The sequence below is a fragment of the Spinacia oleracea genome, chromosome 6 (genome assembly GCF_020520425.1).
Source record: "Spinacia oleracea cultivar Varoflay chromosome 6, BTI_SOV_V1, whole genome shotgun sequence".
Taxonomy (NCBI): Eukaryota; Viridiplantae; Streptophyta; class Magnoliopsida; order Caryophyllales; family Amaranthaceae; genus Spinacia; species Spinacia oleracea.
In genome coordinates this window covers 142,560,838-142,581,093 of record NC_079492.1, presented here as the reverse complement: position 1 = coordinate 142,581,093, position 20,256 = coordinate 142,560,838, and the positions used below count along the sequence as shown (strand labels likewise).

Below are 20,256 nucleotides of genomic sequence, written 5' to 3'. Positions count from 1 at the left end.
CTGAAATGCGATCGGTGAAATTTACCATGCCATAAAAAACTTTACTGACCGACGTAAGAGCCGGTAGAATACCGACTGTTAATACATTCGTTACTTTAACGTCCGACTATCCAGTCGGTGAAATACCGACTACTTTAGTCCGTCTGTAAATTACCGTAAGTACAGTCAGTTGGTAAAATTATATTAAGAAATAGGTGTTAACTTGCAGTATACTGGTTCTAATTACATTATACATCCAATCTTGAAATTTCCAGATCAACAACAAATTCCAACCAAAACACAAAATAAAAGAAGCTTGACATAATGACTATAATGAGTACTCTTATTTCCATCAAAATAAAAAACTAGTACTCTTAGTTTAATACTTTATATTTAAGGTTGATGGTCAGTATATAAAATACTACCTCCTTTTTATAAAGATCTTTACGATTACTATTTGCACAAATATTAAGATAAAAGTAGAAAAGTTTGTTTAATATAATAAAATATGGATAAACTAAGAGAAATGTGTGTAAAAAAGTTGGTGAGTGTAAGAAAAAAAAAAAGTGAGAGAAAGTGAGTGAAAATTGTAAATATTGTAGAATAAGAAGGGTAAGATAGTAAATTTTCATGTCAAAAAATATAATAAATCAAAGTGTAAAGAACATTATAAAACAGATTAAAAGAAAAAGTGTAAATATCATTTTAAAACGAATGTAGTAGATCATAAAATCGAACCCTCTTCCCTATACGTTTGTAATTTGTATTTGCCTTTTGACTTACTAGTACCAAACGTTTTTATGAATCCTTTCTGGTTGGTTCAAACAACAAACTAGTTTTATCAAGCGTTTTTACAAATACTTCGTGGTCAAACAACCAATACGAATAAAAATAATAATACTTGCTTGTTCGGCGGAGAAAAGTAAGTTAGCCAATAATTTAACTAACAACTCATTTTCCTGCAATGTCTTAAACTAATTTCTCTGTTTCTAAATAAGTGTCATTTTTTTTATATTTAAATAAGTGTCGCTTTTTTTATATTTAACTTTGACTATCAATGTACTTATTATTAACAATATTATGCTACTAAACTCAAATTTAAAATACTTCTATATAATTATTAAATTAATTTTATATTCCTTTTATATTTTGTATTAAAATGATTTTTTTTTTTTTTTGTGTTTGTAAAGAGGACTACATAATCATCTTTCGTAATCAATATATAAAGTGATAGATATTAGTTCAATTGTGAAGTTGAATCATGAGGGAAAATATGGGACACGTAAAACAATTAGTTGGACATAACACATCATTTACGAAGTACTATGTAACATAACATCCATATATTAACAGTTTAACACATCATAAACGAAGTACAGTGTAACATAACGTCACTTGCTTGGAGCTTTTCTAATTTCTGCTCAATTGAAAATTTGGATCTCTCCATAAAAGCGTGAATTAAAATATATTGGATTTATATAGGTACACCTAGATGTTAATAAAAAATTGTACTTACTCCGTTTCAAAAAAAATTACAACACTTTATTTAGTACGTTTTCCAAGACATCACTTTGACCGTAAATATCTCTAATCATATTTTTTTTATCTTGAAATTTAATATTATGAAAATATACATTGAAATCAATCCACCAACATTTTACTTATAACATTTGCTTTAAATAAATTAGTAAAAACTTATGGTCAAAGTTAATAAAATAGTGGCAAAAGTGAAAGTGTTGCAATTTTTTTGAAACAGAAAAAGTATATACTAATTAAGTTTCTGTTTGATTTGGCCTATGACTTTTATAATTTCAATAAAAAATGATTTTTCATTGAAAATATTTGTCAAGGAAAAACACAATTCAAAACTACTACGTAGTTCTTTACAAGAAAATTAAAAATAACAGGAAAATTAGGGAGGATGAGAGAAGGTTGATGGGAAGAAGAAAGAGGGAGGTAAGGAATAAAAGTAGAAAAGTGGGTTACTTATTTTCAAATGGAAAAGTTTTTTCCACATTTGAGAAAGTTATAAAAGATTGTTTTTATCCCTTGCCAAACCAAACAACGTAAAATGATTGAAAATGGAAAAAACATTTTCTATGAAATGTTTTACGACAAAACAAAACAAAGCCTAAAGTACAAATTAAATCGAGAACTCGGTTGGGAGCAATATTATATTATTATCCGGTTCAAATAAATATTGCATTTGAAAACCTTCCTTTAAAACCTTGACCAAACCAAAGTATAAAAGTGATCCCACTTTTTTTAATGAATAAAATGAGTTTATTAATAAATAGTCATACGATATTTACAAAATAATCTCAATTAAAAGAAACTAAGTTCATAACAAATTTAATAAAATAAAAGTATATTTAATCAAAATTATGACCGTTGAGCAAATCTTGCACGGCAGTATAGAGTTTTCGAAGAGACAATCAAACAATTTGTTTTAGTCGTGAGGATGATTTTCACTTGTTCTGCTGTAGCCGTGGAGATGATTTTCATTTTATTTGTTGTACGTAGCCGTGAGGATGATTTTTATTCGAAATTTTGATGAATGTTGTGATTCGTATTAAATTTTACCAACGAACCAATTTCACGATCCCATGCTAAACTCAAACAATTGAACTTATAACTAATTTCACCTTAGGAGAAATCGCTACATTCGTACCACATATAGAGTAGATTTATTGAAACTCACAAAACAAACATGAATAAAAGACTTAAAAAAAAGAGGGGTTCGAAAATAACCAAATTTCTCATCCTATGATCGAAATGAAGGAATTATGTCCTTAGACATTTCCGGCAATTACTAAATACAAATAGGAATTAATTATGAAGATAATAAGTTAATTATTTTAGTAATCATATTTGCTTGCTAGAGAATAAATGTGATTAGTAGGACAATATTGATTGGACCTACAACTAAAATAATTTAATCCTATAAGGTCACACATATAAGCATTAATTGGAATGGGCCCAAAAGGCCCGATGGCAACCGGTCTGTTAAGGGAAGAATGTTGGGCTTTGATTTTGTGTTAACCTAAAACTCTCACATTATAATAGTTATAATGTCAGGGATTTAGAAATCACGTTCATTCAATATCTGACAAAAGGAAAAACACAAAAACCCTAATTCTAATTCTCTAAACGCCGTACATCCCAAACAAAGCAAGAGACAGATTGTGATCGTTCTCTTCCGTACTAGCATACGTGGGATTCAATTCGTGCTTGTGGACTGAGTAGAGGAGCAACAAGTGGGGCTCTAAGATCTTCGAAGCTTGCATACGAACGGGAGAACACGCTTCAAAGGTGATTATTCTTTCGACTTAATCTGATCTATACTATTGTTATGCATGAGATCCTGTGATAGATGTTAGGAAATTGTTTCCTGAAATTCCGCTTTATGCATCTATATGTTCCTACACGAAATGCTATGGGTTTTTTGGGTAGAGCTAGGTAAACTTACCACAAGGCTAATATAAAGTCTTTATTGGTCACAAATTGATCTTAATTGGCCTTACTTAGACCATTTTTAACCATGTGTAAAAAAAATCACAATCCCTCTCTCTCTACCCACTTTCTCACTCGTCATTTTTCATTTTTCCCATTAACCAAAAAAAAGCCCCCATCCCTCTCTTATCTATGAGCAAAAAAACTCATCACCCCTCTTTCTCTACCCCTACTTCTCTCTCTAATAACACAATAATAAAAATAAAAAATAAATAAAAAATGAGTAATTAAGTTTTTGTACATATAGTTGTAAATAAGCAAATTAGAGAGAGAAATGGGAAAAAAATTTGTGTTAAATTATATCAAAATGGATGCCTATTTGTAGATCTTGAATTTTTATGAACAATGGTAATTTTATTTTATTTTTTATGAATCGGAAATATAAACAAATTCACGTTGAAAAATTATCTTTACATGAATTTTTTATGTAATGCCACATGGCTGATTTAGATTGGGTGGATTTCTCCACTCCAAATCTAAAAAATCCCCATGTCAAGGGGATTTTTTGATTTTGCACTCCTCAAGTGCAAAATTTTGCACACCATTAACCCTTTAAATTTGACTTTTCTTCCTTATTTTTCCCCAAGTGCAAAATTTTTGCACACCATTAACAATGCTCGTAGGATCTAAAGGGATCTTGAAATGGGTTATTAAGGACAAAAATTACTTTAGCATGATGGAAATTGTAGACATTTCATTACTTTTTTGAATGGAAATTGTTAATGATTCTTTAGATAACTCATAACTTATCAGGCTTTCTGCATTGGACTATTGGAGAGAGGTTTAATTTTAATGGGGTAGGATTAATTTAAGATTCTTTAAAAAAAAGGATGATTAAGCCAGACAAATGGCGCTGATTTGTCTGATTTACACTAACTTTATCAACTTTGTCATTTTGTTTCTCTGATTTATTTTTTTAAACATGGTTTACATGATAGATTTTATTTCAATTGATTTGACAAAAGAAACGCGCATATGATTTTGTGTTACCAACAGTAAGTTATGTGATTGGTTTGGACATTATTCCTCTTTTACTAAAGTTTTATACTTCGTCCATATTTTTTCCCTACACGTTTGGAACCACCATGCATGTAATTTAACGTCTAATAAATGTGAATGGAGAGTCATTCTATTTTTATTTAAACAATATAAATTACATTTATTCATTGTATATTATTTTCACTTTTAACTAAAATCTGACATTTTGAAAAAGTGTGAAAAACTAAATGATTTAATGGAAAAATGTGAGAGATCATATGTCCCAATGAATTTAATTAATTCAAATAATTAATTGGCAAAATTTTTTACAGAATATTAGGGAATTTCTGTGATACTATAAAGGAAATATTCCAAACTTAAAGATTAAAATTGGACAACTAAAACAGAATAACTGGAAAAAAAGAGACATAGGGATCGGAGTATGTATTACACATCCCTGATCTACCTAATGAGGTCTTGGCACAATGGTTAAAACTAAGGTCATGTGCACAATAGGTTTTGGGTTCGAATCCCCTACCTCATTTATAATTTATGTTGCTCTTGTGGACATTGGTGGAACTAGAAATTATACATTAGGGGACCAAAATTAACCTACGCTTTTTATATAAATGCAAAACAAAAACAAATTTGAAAAAAAAACAAGTACTTGTATAAAGTAAGGGAGGGCACAATTTGATCGAACTTTGTACCTCCAACAATCTCTAACTCACTTGAGTTATATAATACATATTTAATTTTTAAACATATAATGGGGGAGCCCATGGACCCGCCAGCCCGCCTAGCCGTGGTCCAAATGAAGCTTATAAACTAGAACCTTACTCTTTTATAATCCGTTTACTGGGTGAACCAGTGGTTATAAACTTCAATAACACTGGGGTTAAAAAATACTACCTCCGTTTCAGAAAGTTCTTTACGCTTTGGAAAATGTGTCCAAAGTATAAAAACTTTGACCGTAAATTCTCACCATTATATACATCAAAAGATTACATGTAAGATCTTGTTAGATAGGTATCGGAATGTATTTTCAGAATATAAAATTTTAATAATTTTTTCACATACGAAATTTGATATATTAGTAGTTAAATATTGCATTGGAATCCGTGCAAATATATAGTAACTTAAAGATCTTTTGAAACGGAGGTAGTAGCTAGTTTTCCTAAATGCAACTGAATTCTTTTATGCGTTATAAACATGTTTTTGCTGATTAAAAACAGATACTAATCATACTATTTCAAAGCTAATATTTACTGAGTAGAACTTCCCTCAAAAAGTAATTTTTACTCATCAAAAGTTACTTTTTACTATTTATTATGTACCTAGTATTTTATACGGAGTAAGGTTTATAGATTGGAGAAGCAATTAATGTCAATGCGTCAGTGCTAATGTGCTATAGATACAGAACTAGACATGTGAACAAACCAACGAATAGTCGCTGAGACAAATGAGCTAATGTTGTAAATTGGCAAATTCGAACAAACACATCATATTTCTCAATAACATAACTAAGTTTCGTTACGATTTTCGTATAGTGGTAAAGATTCTGGACATGTGATTTTTATACGTATAATAGGTTATAACAAAATGTGTTATGGATACGGAATTAGACATGTGAATCAATGCATGGATACCGAGACAAATGAGCTATTGTTGCAATTTGGTAAATCTGAAAAAACACATATTGTACCAATACAATTTTGTTCTAATGGTAAAGATTTAGGGGATATAACTTGTGTTTAATAAGTTACAGGCTGTACAACAGGCTGGTTCATATCCTCTCTTATTTGTAACGTACATTGTTATATACTTCCTCCGATTTTTAATACTCGCAACGTTTATGATTTATACACTATTCACATATTATAATTTGACCATTGTTGGTGATTTATTCGTAAGATAAAACATAGTCATGAGAGATTTTGTTAGATTCGTCTTAATGTGTATTTTCAAAATATTAACTTTTTATAATTTTTTCTTAAAGGAAATTAAAGATAATAATGATCAAAGTTATGCATTGACATGCGTGAAAGTGACAAACATTGCGAATAAAAATGAACAGAGGGAGTATGTCTCATTCACACGCAATAAATAACTAAATAAAGTAACTATACCAAAAGGGCTTTATGCCTTTATCTCTTTCAAAACACATTACTACGTAAAAGTTACCAAATCAACCAAATAAATTTCAGGTCTTTTATTTATTGATGTTCATCTTAAATACAAACATCAATGTTTCTTCACGTTTATATTAGCCACACTTTGTTTGTTTACTGCTTGAAATATAGCCTACCGTACCAACTACCAAACGTAGATTGAGATATCGTGGCATTTAAGAACTCCTCATGGATTCATTATTTGTTACCAATATTTTCTCTTTACTTTAGAATTACTTCATTTGTTTGGAGGGAGCATCTAACTAGAGAAACATTTTCTATCCATATCTTTTACGAAAACTCCGTATTATTTTATTAACTAATTAATATCTCCGATTTTCGTGAGTTTTACTCGTTTACTATAGCAACATAAACCAAAAATAATTCAAGTGGAAGATCACTTATGTCGCTAGTTTTGATATTAGGATGAGAGATAGAGAGCAAGAAACCTTTAAACCTAAACCAAAATAAGAATTAGTCTGAACCGGTCCTAGTTATTTGTCTAATTGAATCGGTTTCCACTTTTCAATATGACCTTGATGGGTGAATGGGAACCGGATTTCATATTTGATTTTTTTTTAATTGGTACGATTAAATTAAAGTAAAGCATACTTGAATTTTGATGATCCCTTTGGCCCTAATTTCATGTACGAATACCTTATCAATTTAAAAGGTCTTGCACGCACAAGGTGTATAATAAATTTATCGTACACCAACATAACTTTTACCCATTTATTTGTAACTTTAACCTAGTTTTGATTAACTTTTATATTAGTAGAAAAAAAAGTTGATAGATAAACATTTTAAAGAGTTAAATGATTAATTTTATACATTATTATTGATTTTGAAGAAATAAGTTTTACCAAAATAAAAAAAATTATCACTAAAAAATAGATAACTTTTATCTATATAAGCTTAACTTTTAAGCATTTTAAATTAACTTTTACTTCGTTGTACAATATTTATTGTACACCCCTTGTAAATAAGAATTTGTGTTATTAATTTATCATGTGGATCCTATTGTACAAGATAAAGCATGCATGTAACTATGGTAAAAGAAAAGGAAAGAATAATTCTAAATATGGTTAAGCTATTAAGCGAAAAAGACTTTCAATCGGTCATTATAACATCGGAGTAACAAATTTAGACAATGCTTTTGAACAATAAAATTTGCAATGGTACAAATTTGGGACATATTTTTGATGGAATCATGACCACATTCTCATCACTTAAATTTTTCTACATGAAAAAGAATGGATGAAAAGCAAGCAAATATATTATCATTCAAATTTGAATTTTACAAAAATAAGAGGAAAACGAAGCCAAAGTCTAGTAATTAAATATGTTTTCTGCCTTCTTCTGGTATAGATGAAATTGGGGGAAGAAGTGTTATTCTTAATCATAGAAGGTTAAGACGAAGACGAAGACGAAGGTATAACACTTGTATTAAGTGGTGCTTCAACTAGATTAATAGCACCTTTGAGACTTTGAGGGTGGGATGGATGGTAATGGGTACCTCATCCCAAAACATCCCCCAGTCCACTGAAATATAGTAAATTTTACCACCAAGTCAAATCTTATTTGGTTCATACTCATGGTACGTGCCTTTTTTTTTAAAAGGAAGATAGCTCAGACATTTTATTAAATTAAATCAATTTCCGACAAAGCAATGATACTTTGAGGAAAAGAACTATTACAAATATACTCATAGTTACTACATGTATCCCACCTTACCCCACTATGTGTGCTACAGTATTACATGCCCTTTTAATATTAGAAATAAAAGGGCTATAACATGCCTTATCGAGTTATCTCCTTTAAAGTAGCAAAGTCATTAAGCTATCTTTATACTTTAGAATATCACACATTGTTAAGTGTTAACGTAAGAATTTAGAAATGCCATGGCCAATAAAAAGTCAGGACATTCTTTTTTCGAGGAATAACAAGGGAAAAATACTACGCAAGCTAAGTAACCTCTCTATCAAGTCTTGTTTTTTTTCTCCAAGATTTGTTTGAACAACAAAAGTAAAATGAAGTAATAGGCCACTAACTAAGAAAGTCTCCAGAACGTTTCTGTGCAAGAAATCTCCCAATATTTTGTACACAAATTTCACTACAATCAAATTGGTAAGCAACCAAATTACACATCCCAATTAACAACCATGAAAGAAAAATGATAGAATTACCAACAATAAAAGCACTCTCCATTCATTTACGCCTTGTTACGGAACAGTGAAGCCTGTAAGAAAATACAGAGAACAGCCTAGAGGGAAACCAAAAGGGAAAAATTCACATTGCGATTTGCGAGGCCTATGGCAATGTTATACCATCATTATTTACAACTTAAAACCAGGTAAGTCAGTCAAGATGCAAAACCAATCTGGAGGGAGATTTTGTGTGGATAAAGTACATGTTATGCTATCGAACAAATTACAAAACACAAAATTTACACTAACAATTTGACAATTAACTCCCCACCTGAAAGTGTCACATTATTTTACAGTTGGACTTGTCTTTTGATTTTGGATCTTGCTTCGGGGTTGACGATGTTGCTTTTGCACTGCTTCTGGGAACCTACAACAACAGATCGGGGTTATATTTAGTATATCAAACGAACAGAACCAGAAGGCTTGGATTATGTTGACAAGGACATTTTAAATTAACTATTCAGATAGTACATTCATTCTACCGAGTACAAACAGCTAGAAATTATGTTCCTAACATATCCAATGTTATTTCCACTACTAATCTCATGTCAAATGTTATTGTTACCAAGCCATCACAGATTGACACAACATATTTCATATCTAGTGCGACGTTCAAACCAAGGGCAGGATTTGGAGCAATAACGCCCAACAAAGTACAAAAACTATTAGTATGAGCCTAGTTGTTTCGACTTGTTAAAATTACAAATTGATTTTGTGGTAAACAAATCAAAAAAATTGGAAGTAGCTTGGATATACTCCCTGGAAACCAACTCAAATAACCCAAATTCTTCAATTTGAACAATAAAATATGTGAACTCACTTTTCTTGATGCATGCAAGTAACTAAGGTTCCTACAATCCTAACCCTAACTGTCCAAAAAAGATCACTTTGTGTCAAGCCATAATTTGGTCACCTTTGCCAAATATAATCCCAACTTTAACAGATTTGGAATAATCACAACATTAAATGTATATCGCCATTCAACAATGGAATCTAAATGCTTCATTTTCTCTTTGAATTTCTATGGCATCTTAAAGACCCCTTTAGTCGTGCGCTAATAACGATGCAAAGCCCAATGTCCATCCTATAAATAACATATTGCATGTCAAAAACGACGTAACTTAAGAATTAAAAAGGAGAAAATGATGCGACGTCTGAAAACGCTTAAGATGACACGTGGGAAAAGACCTAGCCGGAGAAACCATCACTGATTGGATTGAGAGCATTTCTTATACTCCGTACCAAAGTTGGGATTAACGTAAATATATTAGAAGTAGGGATTAATTTTAGCAACTAGACCAAAGTGAAGTATTAATTTTATCTCTTTTAGAAAACCAGAATAATAATCATTCTCTTCTCCCTTAACTTTTCCTTAACATTCGTATCGACTTAAGACTGAAATTCGTCCTTTCTAAAGATTCTGACCAATTCCCCTGCTCACCCATCCAGCATCCAAATAAAAGAAAGTGGGGGTCCCAAATTTTAGGCGTCCAATGACCTTAAACATCAAAACTCAACATAGCCAGTCTAGAAAGAGGATGCTAACACCTAATAATTATGATGAGTTCCAGAAGAGACTACATTTATATTGCAGAGGCACGCACACCGTTCATCACTTCATTAAGCACCAATATCAAAGACAAAGAACAATCAGCTTATTTTTTAAAATGGTCATGAAAACCTCCATCTCACCTGGGGGCCAGTTATGAGCCTTGAACTGCCAATACCAGAAGCTTGCTGTTGGGGATTCCGCGGCTGCTGTTGCTGCTGTTGTTGCTCAAACTCCTGCTGTTGCAAAGCTATTGCTAACTGTAGATCAGAGCTGTCACGACACACAGGAAAAGAAAATTAAATATACTTGATAAAAGCAACCAAACTTTCTTAGCAAAGTGTCAGAACAGTTTAGTGCACAAGGCTTTAAGAGAAACAAAAGATTAGTATTTAGTAGGAAATATTACTTCATGTTTGAACCATCTGTTGCTGAGCTGTCGATGGTAGCCAGGTAGTCCTGAGAAAAGAATGAATTAGCAAAAGAAATCAGTACAAACCGGCTGAATCACTAGGTCGAACTGTTAAATTCAAAAAATTAGGCAAACAACATTAGCCGTAGTAAGATGATTATCTCCAACAAAATTCAATTTTCATCTAAAAGGCTTTTACATACATGTACATCCACCGTGGAAGCTGTCTGACAGGTAAATGCATATACATATACCAGGAAAGAATATATGGTTGTAATTTGTAAACATGCATATGCTTATATAATAAAGATAGAGGGACATACAGCAGTACTAGATACAGCATTCTGCTGATCCCATGTACCATTGGAACTGCTTTCCAGCTTAAATTCCTTGAAATTACTAGTCATGAACTGATTATCTCCATTGACCTGCAGAAATTGGTTCACAGGGACATGAGTTAATTAGGTAAAAAGGGAGAGGGTGAGAATTGGGAGAGAGAAAAATGCCACGTATACATTGACCATGAAGAGTAATCTTCCCTACCCCACAGCAGGAGTTGCCTATATAAGTAAATAAATAAGTGGATAAAGACCTTCAGCAAAATTATCACATTTTGGTGGTAGATACAGAAATTATAATCATTCAAAATCATTCAAAGAAAATGATAATCTGAAGAATATTTGAATTTTCAACTCAAACAGATCTAAAGAAAGGTTATGACAAAAAATAATTTCTATCAGACATCATTTTGCAACAAGATAGTTTATCACGCATAATAGCGGGAGGACTTGTGCACTGTGTAAGACCTTTATAGTATAACTCCAACAGAATTTACTGTTTTCACCTTCCAAACCTTTGATACGAGCTCTAATTTTTAGAATTCCAGGGAATCGCTGATTCTCTAAGGTTGACGGTGAAGGAAGAGAAATTTAAAAAGGCAGGGGAATCTTTTTCGTTGATCAAAGTCATCAAACACCTCATTCGTGTCTTATTCCTCTGCTTCTTACTAGTTATTTGTTCGTTAAGTAGCAGCAACTCATTACCCCTTTAACATCAAGTGATTAGTTAATTAGTTAGTTACTTGGTTAAAACAACCATAAGCAATTGCATGGATCAGGCTACTTATGGCTGATACTCAAACCCCAACACCCGAAGAAAAGCTAGCAGTCTTAAGCATTGGGTTAATACTTTATAGTACGCTATGCTAAGGTTTTGACTCACATTAACTTCTTCCCCAGTAATCAGACCAAAAACAAATACTATTAAACTAGTGGCTATTTGGGTAAATAGGTAATGTTCGTGTTAAATAGGTAATGTTCGTGTATGGTTTTGCATCGGTTTAGGGTTTCTCACAAAGTATATTAGGACTTTATATAACGTAGTATACTTATATCTTCTGATAATAAACTAATTCAAGTTTGGGTAGATACGTCTGCGGCTCATGTCGAAGACGAGTTTCTTTAAGGAGCTTCTTGACATGTTTGGATCGTTTTGTCCAGCTGGGTCAGATATTAACAGCTCTAACTAAAACCTTATCACACATAAGGTTGTATATTGTGACACATCTTAATATGGTTGAAAGGAACACTTTCTCTCCAAACCCAAACTCGAACATAATTACCTAACCAGACTGGGAACTGCACCCAAAACTAATTAGCCCGATTATCCATAGGCGGAGACAGGGAGGGGGGCCGGGTGGGGGCTGCCCGTTCCCAACAATTTTAAAAAAAACTTATATATAGTAATAAATACTAAAATATATCACTAAATGCTTCTTGCGGTCTTGCCTCGGGTTATTTTTGGTTTAATAACATGGACTCTTTGGTCAAGGGTTCGAATCCTTAACACTAAAATATTTCTTTTTAATTTCATTTTCTTTCTCGTCCCCCCACCCCCCATCATTAACTTCCTGGCTCCGCCAATTTATGACCCAAACCAAAATTGACTCAATCAACATAAAACCAACCCAAATATTCAAATACGACTAATATTGATTGATTTTTCATTAACAATAATACTTTCAAATTTCAACCAACCCGAACATGAGCTGAACCAAATAGACCAGACTCAAACTAAAACCAAATCAAATGACTCATAATTTCGTCAAAAATCAAACATGACCAACTGTACTCTGTAACCCAAACTTACCACCTCTAATCATGCCTTCCAGAGAATAATTTAGATACTACCACCGACAAATTTGAAAAACAGGTAAATCCACAGTTTCTTTGAGGTCTGATCAATTAAAATTTGGAAGAGCATGGACTTTGTAAATTACCATGACTAAAAAAAACATCAGAATAGAAAAAGTATTGTTACCTCATTTAACTTTTCCCACACTAGGTCAGGCTGATTCATGTATCCTTGATCTGTAGCTAAAAGATAGAGTTCACCATCAAGCTGCAACAAGCAACAGAAGAAGGAAATTATCTGACAAATGCAAAGGCCTAGGACAAGTGGGCAGAAAATTGCTAGAGGCGGCAAGCACCAGTTATGAAATGCAAAAAAAGAAAATACACACTCAAGATTACCTTGAACATTGTGCTGAAGTGATTATTTCGAAAGAAGACACAAAGCTCACGCTCATTGAGACCCGCTTGCAATCTAAATAAGCTGTACAAAGAACAAAACAAGCTGGCGTAAGGAAATGAGTAATTTTAGTACCAAACGAAGTGGGACAAATAAAACAACAAAGACATGCATGATACCCATGAAAAGTAAGCTGAGCATTGCCATTCAAGAAGTTGTTGATAAGTTCCCCTGAAATTGGAAGAATATATAATTACAAGTGGGAGGATAAAAAGCCTATAGCACAAAGCAAGGGGGGAAATCAGACACTTGCTAAATTCAGAATTGCATATACCCTGTCTAGTTGTGATTTCTTCATTTGGACTCGTATCACAGGCATCTTTAACTCTTTTGTCAGCCAGTTCAGCCAAAACCACCTCACCTTCATAGACAGGTTCTCGATCCCCACAAACTGTTTTCCCTGGATCCAGTATACACTCCTCCCCTTCATATAAAGGTTCACTGCCTTCAAGACTCGACGTAAAGGATTCAACTGCTTCAATGTTGGGCATTCTGTCACTAGATAGCTCAGAATCAGCATGATCTGCAATAAGACCAGGGTTTTGTTCTACATTTTGTTTATGCAACCCTTCGGTGGATCCAATTAAAGGAGCAGACAAGTTCCTGACTTGATCATCTCCTTTAACTTCCGCTAGAGTGCAAGGAATAGTTTCATTGAGAATAGGTGTGTCAGGGTTGCATTCTGCCAGATCATCTGACAAGGAAACCTCTCCGAGTTGAACAGGAGGCAACTGGACACCATGTTTTTCCGAAACATCGGTCAATGTAAGAGAAACAGCCTGTTCTTCATATAAAGGAACAATTCTGTCAGAATGGCCATGCGCATCGTCACAACCTGATACAGAAGGCTCCACATCTAATGGTCCACTGCTGCTATGTCCCTCTGATAATACAGAATTAACAGGAGTGGGATTCAACATATGCGCATTATCATCAGAAGATACAAGTGCATCCCCTGCAGATGTTGTTTCTACGTCAGATAGTAAATCATTCTCAGATAGTTTCAACACTCTTTGCAGCAGTTCCTCTTCCTCAGCGTCTCCTATCCTAAATGTTTGTTGATCAGACGCAGAACGAGGAGACTCTTCAAAAGATTTAGCCTTTGAAAGGCTAGGTGAAGGAACACCCAAGGTTGCAGTAGTCGCAGCAGCAAAATCAATGCAATCTTCATCGCATTTATCCTTGGCCACATTCTCCATTTTCCGTGCTTCCAAGGAAACAAGGTCCCCCATAAGAGTGTTATAAGATTTTGAACCAATTGCTCTAGCAGTCTCATAATCCTAGCACACATATGCACAAAATTATGCTGAGGTGAATGAGAAAGGGGGGGGGGGGGGGGGGGGGGGGGAGCTTTCAAACAATCTAAACGATGGATCAAAAATATCAATAACATAAAGTACATAATTGATAGTAATTCATACAAAAAACAAAAGACATAGGGATGCAATCAACAGATCAGCTTGACAAAAAGTGGCAGCGTTGCCTTATCTACACAAAAAGTATACATACAACTATACAAGTTACAATAATATACTTCCTCTGTTTTTATTTACGTGCATCATACTCCGTATCTCCGTGGAACACATTTTGAGAAAGAGATTAGAAAAGGTAAATGAACAAATTAATTTAAGTAACTTTAACAACAGTAAGCTGAAAGGTCCTCTAACCGGTGTTTAAGTTATTTTTATTAATTCCTCCATTTAGCTTCTCTTATCTCTTCCTCAAAATGACAATTGTGGGTCCAGAAAACTACCCTTCTCACTGGTCAGCAGATGATGGTTTGACTACAGACCAAATCAATTATAATCGATCAGTAAGAAAATGTTCTCAACCACCCCCTACCCTAACCTCATATCTGAGATAGTTTCTCATTGTCCAAAAAGACCTAGATTGTTTTAATCCAGAGTTCCGGACAGTCTGCTACATCCAAAAACCAAATGGTTCCCTAGATTGATGCATTCATCATTACGACAATTCATCAAAGCCCCACAGCGCATGGAAAGCAGCAAATAAGACATAATCATACCAACCTTTGACTAACAAGCCATGCATAAAAGCTAAAGTAGAGCACTACAACAAACCCATTCCCCATGTCCCAAAATACCTTGGGTTACAGAGGCGCCAGAGGGGGTGCCAACTGCCAACCTCCAAGGCCCTTGCTATAAGTTTATAGAAAATGAAACTGATAATGCATGAGAAAAACGCCAAAACCAATAAAAGCAGGTTTCAAAGAAGCAAACCCTTATAATTTAATATATTACATGACCTTGCATCCTTATTCTCTTTATAATTCCTTTTCCTTTCTCTAGATTGAAACAAATGGCATCATAAATTAACAAATTCATCATAAGTCAGATTCATGAAGCACCATGACGCATACGAAGCAACATATAAGACATTGCCGACAATAAACTAAAAGTATACCTTTAATCAACCAGCCATGCATAAAAGCTAAAGAGAGCACTGGTGTCAACCAAAACCCTCCTCCATGGCTAACGGCACAAAGAGGCCGGGGGGGGGGGGGGGTTCAAACGTCAAGGCGACAAGGCCTCAACTACTCGTCTAATTAGACTACTTCCCATTCCCCTTCCACCTTCCCAATAAGTGGGGTGTGTTTCGAAATCCAATCATAATGTATTTCATTTTTAAGAAAGGTGACTTTATCCGGACAAAAACCACAATGGTAGAAGAATACCTCAGGATCAACTAACCAACCATGATACAATGGGATATCCAGAAGATCAAATATTGCGCACTCCGGAGTAAACTCAAAATCATCAATCCTGTGAAATACAGGGCAATTATCTCAAGTTAATGATGAGGACTCAGGACCTAGATATAAGAAAACCCAAGGATTTATACCAGGATAAATTTGAAACCAAGATCAGACCTACAGAATTTGACATTTACATCAATGCCAGTTGTAAGCTGTGGAAGCAAGTCTATTGCATCAGCAATATTTTGCTGTTGGTTTTCCACATACTCTGCATCTTTATCCTGCATCCCAACCAAATTTGTTATAACCACCAAAGAACATTAAAGGCAAAGTTCATTTTGGAAAACCAAATGGATAAGATATTTACATTGGTATTGCTGTTAGAATCAAGTAATCTCTCGGCAACTAATGACAGTAGCTTCTCCTGTGAAACTTCACTTATATCAGCACTCAAATTCAGTTGATTCTTCAACAGAAGTACATTACCTACATAAAACCCGGACACCTAAAAATCAGGACCTCGTTCATATTTCAGTAGAATAATGCAAATCACATTCCTATATTTCTCTCAATTGTGTGATGTACGTCACAATACTAGAATATTTTTTCACAAAATTGGCACTGGCAGTTATGTCTACTAGGAAATATTCCCGAAATTTTCTGTACATGCCAGCAAGTACCTATTGTTTCAATAGAATACATTGATTTAGCTAATTCACGTTCAAGAAACTCATTAAAGAACTCAGTCTTTCCTATTCCAACATGAAAGTCAACACCAATTTCAATTTTCATCAATAATTTCCGCATTATGATAATGGCTCTGTTTGGTTAGGAGTTGTTAGCTGGTTTGACTAGATGTTAGCGGTTAGTTGTTTGTATTAGCTGGTTTGACTAGCTGGTTAAATTAGTTGTTTGTGTAAAAGTGTTTGGTAAATTAGTTGATAGTTGTTAACAGTTTAATATGTAAAATGACCATTAAAGACAAAATAGTGTAGGATACCAAGGTTGTTATCGGTTGTAATTAGTAATTACAATAGTAGGGCAAAATAGCTATTTTCATACACTTTCTCAAACCTCTAATTGCAAAAAGCTCATATATTAAGCTTTTTCAAAATTAGTTTTTTCACCCCAAAAATCTCTTCCAAACCTCTCCTAACCAAACACTTTCAATTAGCTTTTACTAAAGGTCAACCTCTAATTCACTCCAAAAAAAACTTTTTTCCTCTCAAACCTCTAATAACCGAACACCCCCAATTTTACCGGTTCATACAAACATCACCCTCGCGCATTCTCACGCAATACATTTACGCAATCCTAGTTGCAATTTGCAAACACTTCAATAAACACTTATCTAAATTATTACACAATAACCAGCAAATCGCCGATTCAAATTAAGACGTAATCAACATAAACCAATAAACAGTCGAATTTCATATTCTCATCACGAAAAATCAACGAAATGATCCTAAATATACAGAACTCAATCAATTGTAAATTCATTAATTCAAAATGCAGATAAAGAAATCAAAGAATTAGGCATTTCAGATCAAGAAAAAGTTTTAGGTTACCGCCAACGGAAATGGAATCAATTGAAACCGAGTAAATCAGATAGAACCAAATCAAACAAAAATGAAAAAAACAAAAAAGAAGAAAGCGAAACCCTAGAAATGGAGGAGAGAGAGAAAATAGGACATACAGATAGCAAGGAGCGGGCAAGGGCCATTGTCGTGTTGAAGAATAATAGGAGTAGAACGCCCGCAGAATTGGATAATCTTTGTCTTATGAAAAATGGTTTCAGAAGAAGCAGGTTTTTGTTGTTGTTGTTGCTGTTCATCTCTTGGTTGTTGTTGTTGCTGTTGTTGTTCGTCCGAAGAAGAAGCCATGGCTGACCTCTGGTGCTAGTTTAGGAGAGAGAGAGATAGAAAGATGATAAAGAAATTTGAGATTGAAATGGTTAAAGTTTAAAGTAATGTAGTTGGCTCTAAAAAAGTTAAGGAAAATAGTACGTGCGGGTTTGCGAGAGAGAGTTTCGGGAATGACCGAAAGAGAGTGAAATTAACCAGTTTTGGTATTCTTCTAGGACAACTACTGTATACTAGCCGTATTCAGACCATTGACTAAACATATTTGTATTCCCAGTCTCCGATGGTCGGTCCGTACTCGCTTCCCTTTCGTCTTTTGATCGTGTATTTTACACTCGTATTAGACATTGATGGGTTTTGAACAAATTTACGAGAGAACTGGTTGAACAATTAAAGGCTCGTTCGGTATCACTGTGAGTTTGTAGTTTTGGGTTTTTTGGTTTAGTAAGTCATATGATTTAGATTGAATCATGAACCTAGAAGTAACTATACTTATAGTAATCATGTTGATTTTGAAAACTGGCAACAAAAAAACTGAAAGCTACTTTTTGTAGTTTTTATATTTTGGTTTTTAGTTTGTAAAAGATAGAAAAATGAAAACAGAAAAAGATATCGAACAAGCCCTAAGCAATTCAGTATGGAATTTATAAAATTATACGGAGTATTCAAATTTTATGGCGTCGGAACTAAAAATACACTACAGAATTTTTCGTCTTTGAAACTCAGTATTAGATAATTATATAAAATTGATATTCCCGTAAAAGTTAATAACTTACTCCCTTTGTCCCTTAATACTCGCACCGTTTTGACTGGACACGATTGTCAGTGCACAACTTTGACCACCAATATCTTTAACTACATATTATAAAAACTTATAAAATATTAATATTTTTGAAAATATATATTGAAATGAAGCAAACAATATATTATATACTAACATTTATTTTTATATACTATAAATAAAGTAGGGTCAAAGTGAATTATGTAAATAGTGCAAAAAGTCAAAACGGTACGAGTATTAAGGGACAGAGGGAGTAAACATCTTGAAAATTTGTCGATATTATAAAGTTAAGAAAAGTAAATTAATTAATTGTTCATAGACTTTACTAACAGTTGCGAAACTTACATATTCTACCAGGGGACCAAACAGAAATATATTTCTCACATTCTCTTTTATGAAGAAATACGTTGTATCAAACATTGTTATGAATTAAGGACCTTTTAGGCTTGAATGTTGATTTGTATGACAAATTTAATGTTGGAATAATGAGAAGAAATAATTGAACAAATTAAAACACACACAAAGATTTAAGGTGGTTCACTTTTCAATGAGCTACATCTACCATAGGTGGGGGGGGGGGGGGTTGGAGCTTGTATTACTCTTCAATGGAGAAAGGATTACAAAGAGGAATTCTCAAGGGGAAGAAGAGAGAATTCTATGTATGCTTAGATCTAGGGTTTCAACCTCACTTTCGTTTCTCTCTCTTAATTCTGAAATTCTCATTACATTTGGTATTTATAGTGTTAGACATCAAACAAATCTAAGGGACAAGAAGGGGCCACGTCGATTGAACCTTGCGGAGAAGAAAGATTCGAGGCACACATTTGAAGTCCATTTGAAGTCAGACCTTCCACTATAACACCCTAGCATCCTTCAAGAAAGATTTGAGGCACACATAACAAACATAATTTTAAAACAAATGTTTGATTTATTTCTTAACGATATGTAGTAAAAAAAAAATGTTAGGGTTTTTTGTCGTTTAACACCTTAAAAAAATCAACTTTTGTAATTTAACACCTTACTAAATTTTTATTGTATTTAAACACCTAAAAAAATTAAAATTAGACATCGACACCATTTAACTATTTTCGTTAAAAAAAAAACGTTGGTTTTAACTACACTATATAGTTTCAAGGCATGATTTGATGGTAGACAACTCCTTCTACCATCAAATCATGCCTTGGGATCTTTAGCATAGTTAAAAACGAACGTTTTTTCTAACGGAAATTGTTAAGTGGTGTCGATGCCTAATTTTTTTTAAGGTGTTTAAATATAATAAAAAATAAGTAAGGAGTTAAATTACAGAAACTGTTTTTTTTAAGGTGTTAAATGACAAAAAAAATCCAATTGTTTTGGGGAAAAAAAAACGAGCAAATAAGTGCATCATTGCATGGTAATAGACCTCGTGACTGTTTAACATATTAGAAGATGCTTTAGCGCTAGCACAATGGGGGAAAAATACCAATTGAGGTTGGCATGAGTAGTTAAGGGTTTCTTGC

General features: G+C 33.4%; 1 protein-coding gene across 1 annotated transcript; it reads right to left on the bottom strand.

Annotated features, from left to right (window-relative positions):
* Positions 1-8,911: 8,911 nt before the first annotated feature.
* LOC110784349 (uncharacterized) lies at positions 8,912-18,154 on the bottom strand. The gene is made up of 12 exons (XM_021988790.2): positions 17,811-18,154; positions 16,482-16,600; positions 16,289-16,395; positions 16,094-16,181; positions 13,673-14,678; positions 13,518-13,569; positions 13,341-13,422; positions 13,129-13,209; positions 11,133-11,237; positions 10,807-10,856; positions 10,541-10,670; positions 8,912-9,215 (listed from the first exon to the last, which is right to left on the bottom strand). Exons 1-12 carry the CDS (start codon positions 17,995-17,997, stop codon positions 9,129-9,131), a joined length of 2,094 nt encoding a protein of 697 aa, XP_021844482.1. The 5' UTR covers positions 17,998-18,154; the 3' UTR covers positions 8,912-9,128.
* Positions 18,155-20,256: the final 2,102 nt, after the last annotated feature.

What these genes read in the sequence shown, in the direction of transcription:
- LOC110784349 (XM_021988790.2), bottom strand. Translation starts at nt 17,997, where the DNA reads ATGGCTTCTTCTTCGGACGAACAACAACAGCAACAACAACAACCAAGA. An exon ending in ATTCTAACAGCAATACCAAT is followed by an intron (nt 16,396 to 16,481) that starts GTAAATATCTTA and finishes GTTGGGATGCAG; the next exon opens with GATAAAGATGCAGAGTATGT. An exon ending in AGAAATCACAACTAGACAGG is followed by an intron (nt 13,570 to 13,672) that starts GTATATGCAATT and finishes TTCCAATTTCAG; the next exon opens with GGGAACTTATCAACAACTTC.